The 11,818-nt window shown below is 45.6% G+C and overlaps 1 protein-coding gene across 1 annotated transcript; it reads left to right on the top strand.

The window, feature by feature from the left end:
- The first annotated feature begins 4,371 nt into the window (after window positions 1-4,371).
- On the top strand, window positions 4,372-9,337 carry LOC103649017 (cytochrome b-c1 complex subunit 7). Its single transcript, XM_008673370.4, has 4 exons — window positions 4,372-4,634; window positions 4,767-4,924; window positions 7,679-7,726; window positions 9,094-9,337. The coding sequence occupies exons 1-4, from the start codon at window positions 4,538-4,540 to the stop codon at window positions 9,160-9,162; spliced, it is 372 nt and encodes a 123-aa protein (XP_008671592.2). The 5' UTR covers window positions 4,372-4,537; the 3' UTR covers window positions 9,163-9,337.
- The last annotated feature ends 2,481 nt before the right edge of the window (window positions 9,338-11,818 follow it).

The following is an 11,818-nucleotide window of genomic DNA, read 5'->3' as shown; positions in this document are numbered from 1 at the left end:
GAAGTTGGACCATGCAAAGACTTCCACTGCACTCCGGTATAAGTGTACTCATCTCCAAGTTCATTCTTATGCCCTTATTGCCTTTTTGATCTTAATTGACATTTTTGATGAGGCAATGGGGTTAAAGGGCCAAGAATGATCCCATTTTGGTGCTTAATGCCAAAGGGGAAGAAATTAAGGCCAAAGCAAATGGATCAGCTACCACTTGAGAATTTTTAAAATAGTAGAGTTAGGATTTTTGATCTATCCAAAATACTCTTATTGCAAAATTTGAGCTCTTGTTGGGAAAATTTATGATTATGGAAAAAGGGGGAGTTTTTGGCACTCGATCAATTTTTTCCATTGGAATATCTCTCTTTGTGCCTTAACAAGTGTGTTTGACTTAGAGATAGGAAAATGAATTTGATTTGCAAAAACAAACCAAGTGGTGGCAAAGAATGATCCAAATATGCCAAATTAGAGTCAAAAACAATTTGGTCCTTATTTGCATCGATGTTGCACTTATTTTTGTTGCTTTTTGATGTGTTGGCATAAATCACCAAAAAGGGGGAGATTGAAAGGGAAATGTGCCCTTGGGCCATTTCTATTGTATTTTGGTGATTAAGTGTCCAACACATACTAAGTGAGTTGATTATGTGCCAAACAAGCAAGAAGTGCAAATCATGTAACAAGGTATGTGCCAAACAAGCAAGAAGCTGCAATGGTCGTCTGCGCCAGAATAGGAAGGAGATCGCGCACCGGACATGAACAGTGGTTGTCCGGTGCGCCACCCGACAGAAGGCAAGGATAGCCTTCCTTGTTGGCCTCCAACGGCTCCTAGCTGCCTTGGGGCTATAAAAGGGACCCCTAGGCGCATGGAGGAGCTACCCAAGCATTCACTAAGCATTCTAAGTCTCCCAAACTCCGTCTCCGCGCACTTGATCGATTGTGTTAGTGATTTGAGCTCCGTTCTAGTTGTGGAACTCTTTGTGCTTCATTTTGAGCTCAAGTCTTGGCTTGTGTGCGTGTGTGTGCTGCGGATTTGTGTGTGTTGCTCCCCAACCTTACTCTTGTGTTTTCATTATGATCTTTGTTGTAAGTGCGAGAGACTCCAACTTGTGGAGATTCCTCGCAAACGGGAAAAAGAGATAAGGAAGAAAAACCCTTGTCCATTAGGACGCCACAATGTGGAAGTAGGCAAGTGTTACTTGGCCGAACCACGGGATAAAAATCGCGTGTCTCTTGTGTGCTTTACCTTTGATTATCTGTATTCACAAGAACTCGTTTCAAGCTACTTAGCCGTTCTAACTTACATAACAAAGTTTTGTGGCTATTAGTGTTGAATTTTACAGGATCACCTATTCACCCCCCTCTAGGTGCTCTCACCTGGCCGCTGGAACGGAGCCAGAGCTCGACCAGTTCATGGAGGCGTATCACGAGGCCGCTGCAGGAGGCGATGAAGTTCATACGAAAGATGGAGCCACAACTCAGCTCGCTTTCCACCTCCGCGAGGCTGATGAACATCCTTGAAACTGAGCACTGGCGGAAGAGCGCCACCCCCCACGAGGACATGCTCCTCCGGCAACAGCAAGAAGAAAGGCGAGATCGGCAGTGCCAACACGCAAGAAATGAAGAGCACGAACTCCCCAGCGGCGAGACCGCCGAGGGGGATGGCACCGGCGCGGATCCTCCCATCGAACGCTGGCCAGCTCCATCCAAGCAGGCGGCGCACCATGTCGAGCGCCCACTTAGTCTGGAAACGCTCGGGATGAACTAACAAGGCCATGGCAACTACGGCGGCGCAAAGCAGGGACCTTGAAGGCAAAGGGGCGCAGAGAGCTCGGAGGCGAAAGGGCACAACGAGTGGGAGAGAAGCGAAAACATAGCTGCTACTCGCGGGGTGAGTCCCTTTTTAAAGTAGACTCACCTGCTCGCGCCCCGAAACGCCGCCGGAAATCTCCCCCGATGCGCACCAGGGCGACCCAGCCTATGACACGAGGGCCCAGTCCCACAAGTCATACAGCTGGTATGCTGGTCTCGAAGTGCGAAGAAGGCAAACCGCAACACGAGGAGCGAATTGCCACCCGCGGTAGTGCGCCTCTTCATCTCTGCCGAAGACAACGGCTCAGCCTCTGACATGGGGTCCCAGGCCCACATGTCAAGCACCCGGGCGTGCCGGTTCCCGAGTGCAAAGACGGCGAACCGCCACGCAAGGAGTGTGCTGCTGCCCACGGTAGTACGCCTCATCATCTCCGCCGAGACCAATGGCTTAGTCTCTAACACGGGGCCCAGGCCCACGAATCATCCTCCTCGGGCGTCGGTTCCTGGGTATAGAGAAGTCGAACCATCACTCGCGACAGTACTGTGCTCCCTTAGTACCGCCGCAGAAGGCGAAAAGGCGATTTTTCAAAACCAATGCAGCGGTATCAAGGCACCCCGCACGTGGCCCAACAAAACCATCAAGTGCGGGAGCCACGGGTCAGTCAGCCGCGGGGACATGCGTGGCAGTTGGCGTGACCGAAGGCGGGTTGGCAGTGATTACGTCAGCAAGCGCACGGAAGCAGCGCGCCAATCGCCGATCAAGCTTTGGCCCCACCTGCAGGCTCGTATCCTCCCTTGAGGTGGGCCCGGGGGCCACTGTCGGTACCCTGAATCGGGGGTACCCCTTACTACAGTATGAAGGCGCGGAATCCATGCGGCTCTCTCTAGTCACGTGGCAAACAGCGCCCGACCCCACCACGTGGGCGGCTCTAGGGCCACCACGTGGCCAGAGGAGATGATATACTCCAAGGTGTCAACAGTGGGTCCGGACCCCCACGGGAAAGTGCTGGACCCCTGGATACATAGACCGGACCTCCGGGCAAGGTCCAGAACCTCCATAGGTGCAAAACCGGACCCCTGGGACGGGTCCCGGACCCCTTAGGGGGGTCCGGGCCACTCACAACAGGGTCCCGGGATTCTGGGAGAAGGAGTACCCGAACCTTAATCAAGGCTAGGCGGGGGTCCAGAGCCGACACGTGTCCGGATCATATCGCATATGCCTCTGCTCCCCGCTCAGGCGGAGACCCGATGCTGCCACGTGGCCAGCTGCACGTGACGTAAGCCAACGGGCGCAGCCTGAAGTAAGGTCTCTGGGCCGCGCGTCCTCCGCATTTATTGCGGATGAGGCACACCGCCTGTCAAACTAGCATGTGATGTGTCGCCTCAGCATTTAATGAGCCCTGTCCACTCCGCTGGCAGGCGATGTGCCGCCTCAGCATTTAATGTGCCCTGTCCACTCCACTGTGCTCATCATCACTCGTACGTTGCCAGGGAAGCTTCCGCTGCACGCCAATGCTACGCAGACCGCGGATATTAGAGCGCAAGGAGATTGCACTGGCGACTAGGATTAGTTGCTCCAAGCATTACGTCTGTTATGTTCCTGGGCCCGCATGTCGGGGCTCATCACTCATGTACGTGCCCCTTGAGCTATTAAAGGGGAGGCACGCAACAATACAATGAAGCTCACTCAGACACACTTAGACTCTCAGACTCACAAGTTCATACAAGCTCACAAGCTCAATACATCACACAATAGAGTAGGGTATTACGCTCCGGCGGCCCGAACCACTCTAAACCCTTGTGTGTTCTTGTGTTCGTTCATCGCTTAGTAGACAGGCAAAACGCTTAGGCCCCTCCTTATCTTAGGATTTAGGGCGGGTGCGTTCCGCCACCCGGCCGGAGAATTTCCTCTCCGACAGACCCAAATAGCCCAAAATGCCTTAATATGCCAGACCGACCCATATACATACAACAGTAATACAAAGACAAAAAGTATAAAATATATATGACCAAAATAAAACTAAGATGTTTTGTGGATGCACATTACCCTTTGGTCGAAAAGAAAAAAAATATTACAATTAGCTTAGAAATAATATTCAGTTCTCTGTTCAGTGTTTAATTGAGTACTATACAACCATACAGAATACATATATAATGACCATCATCACTATTTACTATACCCATCTAGGTATTGGTTTTCGAAGGTCTATTGAAGCTCTAGACTCTCCAAATTATGCTGGTAATGTAGGTTTTGACGGGCCTTAGTTAAATACTAAGTCTATATTTATTGGGCCTCGATGAGCCTTAGTTAAATGGGTCGTGCCAGACCAGCCTATGGGCTTGACTTGAGGCCCACGCACGACCCACATATTGGGCCGTGCCGACCCAGACCCACAATTAGGTTGGATCGTGCCAGATCTATGCCGTGCCAGAAATTGTGTGCTTTGGGCCGGCGTATTAGGCACAGCACAAATGTACACCTATATAATCCGTATGAAACGGAGTTCCGAGCACGAGGCACACTGTTCTGTGCTTGCTAAAATGGGCCGGCCGTCGGCCTGGTCCTGGCCCACTTATGCCCATCCTCCCGATGCTTCTCCGTCCCCAAAAAATCTCTACTACGGCCCTACCTGCTCTACTCAAAACTACCTAAACCAAGCACAAGCACCAAACACTCAAACAGACAGGAAGCCCGCCGAACATCACAAGGCTGCGAACCTCCTAGAAGCTCGAGGAGATGCTCTCCAAGCTGTCGGCGTGGTTCGTGAACCCGCGGAGGAATCCGCTCGCGCGTCTCCACCGGAACGCCGTCGCCTCCCGCCTCCGCAAATACGGTCCGTTCCCTCCTCTTCCGCGCGCCCGCACTGTGCCTAGGATTTGGTGACGATCGAATCAGCCGGCAGCGGCTGCCTGCTAGCGAGGTTCGCCGGCGGTCCTGATCGGTTTCCTTGCTGTCGTCGGCGCAGGGCTCAGGTATGACGACCTCTACGACCCGTACCACGACCTAGACATCAAGGAGGCGCTGGCGCGGCTGCCGCGGGAGGTGGTGGACGCCCGTAACCAGCGCCTCAAGCGGGCCATGGACCTCTCCATGAAGCACCAGTACCTACCCGACGACGTCCAGGTCAGGATTCATGCTTGTTCCTCCCTCTGTAATTTGTATTTGTTATTATATACGAATTGGGGAAGAAACCGAATTTAGTTTTAGACAATTCCATTCATGTGGTGGTTCGGTTCGGTTGCCATATTGAGTTTAGGTGGATGAGTATAATTTGATGAGCAAATATTGAATGATTATATTGAGGTTCTGTTTGGAAGAAACTCAGGTTTTAAGAAACCAGTTTTTATTTTTACCTATCTTCTAGTGTGTGTGGGTTCGTGCGGAATTGTAAGAGGTTTTCTCCTTTTTATCTTATCTTTTCTTCTTAATATAATGATACGTAGTTCTCATGTGTTTTCGGAAAATAAAGTTTTTATTTTTAGCTAGGAGGGGCTAGCTTCTTGGTTTTTAAGAAACTGTGAATCCAATTTTTATAAATTGAGGCATAAGCTGGTATGTTTGGAACCACCTCATGTAGTACTAGTATAGTAGTGTGGTGGATGTTTTCTAGCTAAGTCTCAGAAAGTGCTGGTCGCTGATCCTGGTAGTGGCATGAGTGTGGCCCGAAAGCATCCTATCCAAGTGCACCGTCCGAACGCCCGTGTATGTGGACCGGACCGGATGTAAGTAGTGGTGGTGTGGCGCCTGCGTGCGTGGATGGGAGCTGGGCTTCACAGCTGGCTTGTATGGAGATACATATACTCTGTCTTGTAGAAGAGGAGGGTATGCATAATGAGAATTATCAACAGAACTCCTCTCATTCCTTTTCTCTGTTCCTACTTCCACTTCTCCGATCTGTCCTCTTTTCCTCTACTTCCCTATTCCGATTAGGCCTTGTTTGGAAGCAACACAATTTTTAAGAAACAATTTTTTATTTTTTAGCTAGGAGAGGCTAGCTTCTTGGTTTTTAAGAAACTGTGAATCCAACTGGTATGTTTGGAACCACCTCAGTTTCCATAAACCAGTTTCTTAAAAACTGGGTGCTTCCAAACAGGTCCTGAGTTGTATGATCCAGTGATTTCAAGTCGTCCGACTAATCGTGATTAGTCGCAGTTAGTCGGGCTAGTCGGTTCTGTTAGCACGACTAGGGAGGCCGACCCGATCTGCTCGACTAATCATCCGGTCGTCCGATTAGTCGTCGACTAAACACGATTAGTCGTCCAATTTGGATGGGGGCGATTAGTTGCCCTGGAATCCTAGTTTAGGTCAATAGTAAGTCTGTACTTGGCATTTATCTAGTAACTAGTAAGTCTGCAACTCTTCATCATATGAATTAGTGAGTTAGTGACTACTGAGTAGTAACTGATGTTCAATTGTTCATGTTCTGAAATCTGCAATCTGAATTCTGTCTTCCAGTATTCATATTTGCTATGTTTGGTAATTGGTATTGCTTCCTATATGCTATATATAATTGAGTTAGTGACTGATGTCCATGTTCTGAAATCTGAATTGTCCGGTTCCAGTATTCATATCTGTTATGTACTTATGTTTGGTGTTGTCTTCTATATGCTACATTGCTATATATATCAATATTATATACATAGGTCCTGCAAATATGCATGAGCGTTGTAGGGACGACCAGGTCGACTAGGACCCGATTAGTCGACCTAGTCGTCGTCCTAATCGCGATTAGTCGCCTAGTCGCCCAGGTGTATCGACTAGCAAGTCGCCCGACTTGAAATCATTGGTATGATCGACTTATTTCCGAAGTTGAGAAAATGAATGTTTTTAAACTGCCCAGTGGATCCTAGTTATCAGCTGACTAACCTCAATTACTCATTGATCAGGTCCGATTAGTAGGTGGCTAGTTGGCTATCTAGTAGTATAGTGACTAATATACTTTCCCTGCTACCCGGGGTGTATATAGTTTAACTTTATAAATCTTAAATACTTAAAGCAATAAGTGGTAAAGTAGTAGTACTAAACTATAGGACCTCTGGACCTGTGCACACTGCACTATGACATTATGATAAATTGGTAAACAAAGTAAGCGTCAAGCTTCGTTGCTTGCTTGCTGGCCAGAAACAGAAAGGCCAGTGCCCAAGTACCCCCAAGCATAGCGACCAGCTCACAGTTTTATCTTCAATTAGGCAGATTTTGGACAACTGATTGTGATTAATTTTATAATCCAGGTCCATGGACCAGATAAGATCGATTAATTTCAATTAAACAGATGACTTGATAACACCGGAAGGGTATTTAGTTGTTTGTGATCTGTCGCAACTGCCCCCCCCCCTCCCGTCATTTGGATTATAGTGGGTTGCCACGTTGATTTTTAGGTGTACCTTCAAGCAAGGGATTTGAGTCATGAATAGTATAACAGTTTATTATCATTGGTAAATATGGTGTCTTCGTAGCATTGTTTTAGATGCTTGTGAAATGGAAAACGTGGAAGATTTGGCTGTTGGTGATGTGGGTTTTTTTTTTCCTACTTGTGACGTGTCTTGTTATATTTATTTCCATGTTTTTTTTTTGCTTTGACAAATATGTAAGTAGTGCCTCTTTCTCTGTTCCTTTTTTATGAGAGTGAGGATTTATTGGAAGCGGTTAGATATATATAATTTAACTCACTTAAGTGGCATAGTCCATTTTTGAAATGCACCTATGCCTGTTGGTTAGATGCTGCTATTGCACTACATTTTGATGGTCTATCTGAGAAGCATGAATTGTTAGCGAGCAATGTTCTGTCAGTCCCCACGAGAATTTCTGAGCCTTCTTGAATTCATTAAGACATCAATGTATGCATCAAATTTATTGACACTGTATTGCTTTTGACAGGCTATACAGACGCCATTCAGGAGCTACCTTTTTGACATGCTTGCTCTTGTGAGTGCAACTGCATTTTTTTCTCCTTATCATTTCGTTTCTTCCTAGACTGGTTAATAAGGAGGTGTTTGAATGCACTAGAGCTAATAGTTAGCTAGCTAAAAATTTGCTAGTGATATTAGCTAGTTAACAAATAGATTGCTAACTATTAACTAATTTACTAAGAATAGCTAATAGCTGAACTATTAGCTAGAATGTTTGGATATCTTTAGCTAATTTTAGCCGCTAACTATTAGCTCTAGTGCATTCAAACACTCCCTAAATTGAATATATGTTAATGAGCCATTCACAATTTTGTCATTATCATATGTGGGCTTCGTCAGTTTGTCAGCAGGCCCATAAATCATAGACATAGATGGTCACACAAATCATAGACACACATGACTTAATAGCATAGAGGCAAAACTGTGAGTGCAAAACAGCATTTTTTCATCTGTTAACTATACTGCATTTCTGATGATTCTTTTTCTTTCTCTACTTCTCTGCTTTCTTCAACTAATATGTCTTAAATACTTGTATATTTTATATCTTCATTGCATGGGATCTTGCTAGTTTCTCTTTTCCCTCTTTCTTTATATTATATTGTGTATTACTGTTTTCCTTTCCCATTATCAAATCACAGTCCAACATAGGTACATACAATTATAGAGAAAATAGGGTTCATGAATTATTATTAGACTCTACAACGGTCAATATTCTTATCTGATGACATTGATGCAGATATGCGTTCTCATGTTAAAGTCCATAAATAAATTCTAATAAAGGAAAAAAAACTGCACTCTATGCACCTTGCATCTTGAAGTTTTCCTTTTTATATAATCTATTCACCACTGTTTAGTATATGCTTACCGGTCTATAATACTCTCTCCGTACCAAAATATAATTCGTTTTAGACTAACAATATATTTTAGTTAATCTATAAAGATATATTCATTAATTAATTTATGAATGTAGTTTATAACTTTGTATGTATGTCTACATTCATTATCATCAATTTGAATGTGGACAGAAAAAAAAGACTAGAAAGAACTATATTTTGCAATGGAGGAAGTATTAAAAAGGTGATCAGAGATCATTTAAAGCAGATCAGTCTGACTATGTGGTGGATGTGTGATTCATGACATCTTATCACGAGCTCCTTTTGATTCCACTAGTTCCCACCTGACCATGCTAGAATTTGTTGCCAAGTATTGGTTGTTATGTCAGTATATCCTTGGCGTGTAACCTGATGCATACGCCTCAGCAGCACTTCTCTGAGTAATATTTGTTAAGATTCATGATTCATCCCTAGTTGAAGGTTGTATTATTGTTTAGTTTCTCAGAAATTTACCACTAGGTGGTTGGTGTTTAATGCATCTGTATTGCAGGTGAAAAAGGAGAGCGCAGAGCGTGAAGCATTGGGAGCGCTTCCACTCTACCAGAGAACCATCCCATAAAGTGCCTCTTTGCATGATCCAATCAATAGTGCACGCGATGATCAGCAGAGGCTGATACTGTAATGTGTATTGTGTTTTTTCGAGGAAATCTCTACTACTTATTAAGACGATAAGGGTAGCCTGCCGTTCTGACGTTATACAAACTTAGTCATATGTTCTTGTGCGATCTAAGCTATCCGATCTACCAGTCCCGCTCCCCGATCCCGCCCACCAGCCCCGAAGCCATCGCACGCCCCTGAAACTGTCGTGCCCTGGTCATGCCGAAATTATTGCGCTCGGGCTCTCCACCGCCGTCGTCCGCAGATGCCAGTACCTGTCGCCCGTACCTTGATTCAAGGTTTTACACGAGGAACCAGTTGGGAAGAAAGAAGGGGAGACGATGTTGTCCAAGTCCACAATGGCGATGGCGTTTGCAGTCCTCGATCGAACGCCTCTCTCCCAGTGTGCTGCGCAGGCGCATCTTGTCGCTTCGTAAAGGTATTAGTGATTCAAGGTATTAGTGATTCAAGGTTTTACACGAGGAACCAGTTGGGAAGAAAGAAGGGGAGACGATGTTGTCCAAGTCCACGATGGCGATGGCGTTTGCAGTCCTCGATCGAACGCCTCTCTCCCAGTGTGCTGCGCAGGCGCATCTTGTCGCTTCGTAAAGGTAATAGTGACCACCTTCCACTGTGCTTTCTCTACTCAGAGGTTTTTGTGCGTTAGGGTTTTGTGAGGGTCAGGAGCAAAGGTTGGCTGCTTGCACGTTAGCTCTCGGCCGGACGGCCAGTGTGCAGCGCATCATCCGTCCGGGTCGAGTAGATCTGCGTCGGAGAAGCGGATGAACGACTCCGAGTGGGCTTGCCTGTGGTGCCCCCGAGTGCCGCCTCCACCACCAAACAGGACGGTGCAGTCTCGGTCAGCAGCGGGAAGCGCGAGTCCATCTCAATCGTCGTCGGTCCCCCGTTTCAGCCTCCTACTACGACTGCAGTTTCTTTTGTTTTCTACTACAGAAACAAGTGACTACATAGCTGCACAGTCTCTCGCCGCTTCCTCAAAATAAAAATTCGTGAGTGATGCTACACTATTCTGCATTTTAATTGTTGAATATTCACCTTCTGCTGGCAAAAACAGAGTGTAACCATAGATTTGATGAAAAATAAGGGAGCAATTTACTACACCCAATGGTGGTCTGCAATCTATTAATTTGCTCTTTTGAATTTAGTTCATTTAATTCTCTGAATCAAACCTAAACAAGGGCTAGGAGCTGTAGTCCAGGTTCTTGGTTTGTGATTGATTAACATAAAATCAATGTTGAGGACAAGGTGACCCAAAAGCGTACAACCTTGTTTTGTTCCTAGGATTTGGGGGATTTAGAAGTTTGTCTTTTAATAATAAAATGTGAGTAATTTTCTATGTGCACAAGCTCTGATGAGTTAAATGTTTTCTATGGATTGCCACCAAGAGGTCCTTAAGAGCATCAACCTCGACTACTATGCTTGCTGGCCACTGAGAACCCCGGCACCCAGCCCAGCCCGTCGGAGTTGGAGGTTTCTCGAATCTTGAAGCCACGACCTGCGACAGTAGATCACCTGCAATTTCGACTGTACGTCTTTCCCCCATCCCTCGGTTGCATTTCGATTTGGATCCACTGATGGGTGCGTCGCTGCTGCTTACCCTTTCGTGCATTTTTGTGATGTGATTTGGATCCTCTGATGGACGCATCACTACTGCTTACCCTTTCGGTGCTCCTGTGCGAGCAATGCTTATCCCAAGTGAATTGCTGCATTTATGTACTACAGAAGATGATACAAGCAAATCATTAGTGAACAGTGATACATTATTCCTACTTACTTTGTAAAGGTCTAAGACCTTGAGTTGAAACACTTTGTGCAGGACCTGAAGCCCGGCATCCAGATCTCCAAGAACTAGGCATGTCTCTACCTTACATGCATTTAGGATGCTTGTTATATTTTGATAGAAATCATGTAGATAAGTATTTGTAGTTACTTGTACATGAGTTATGTTAGGATGCCTATCTTATTAGTGTGTCAATCCACTTATTATATGGTATATATTCAACTCCAACAAATGTCCAGTACTACTCTGCATAACTTTTGGTATGTTGAATCTTTAGTACTAATGCACACAAGAATATGTTTTGGTTAAGATGATTTGTGTGCTGTGACATAATTTTGTATCACTTTAATTCTATTCTATCACTTTTCCATTTGTTTTGCAATGCTCCAATTATTCAATCTGAGCTACCCCGATGTGCATAGAAGGGGGCTCCACACTCCACTCGTGGACAAACTCTCCTTTTCCACTCTAGAATTTGAAATTTGTACTTGTGCTTTGGCAATGCAATTGGAGACTACATGCTTTTGCTCCTCGGTGCAAATGTTGCACTCCAAACTTATCGATCCTACAGAATATTTGTGTATTAGTGCATATAAATTTCTTTGGCATATGGTGCATTGGCTCATGCAAACCCTGACAGATAACCAGTTTTGCACTTAACTTATATTTGTCCATGTGAGAGATGGGGTTGTGCAGAAAGAAAGAAAGAGGGTATGCAATTTGTTTTTCCCTCGACCAATATGTTGCTTCCATAGTGGGAGGGAAAGCAGAACCGATCTGGCACCCAAAAAAAGTTTGTCTTTGCTTTCCACTGCAC

Source organism: Zea mays, chromosome 2, assembly GCF_902167145.1.
Source record: "Zea mays cultivar B73 chromosome 2, Zm-B73-REFERENCE-NAM-5.0, whole genome shotgun sequence".
NCBI classification, from domain to species: Eukaryota; Viridiplantae; Streptophyta; class Magnoliopsida; order Poales; family Poaceae; genus Zea; species Zea mays.
Note: the sequence above shows the minus strand (reverse complement) of the source record. Positions and strands in the feature narration are given on the sequence as shown.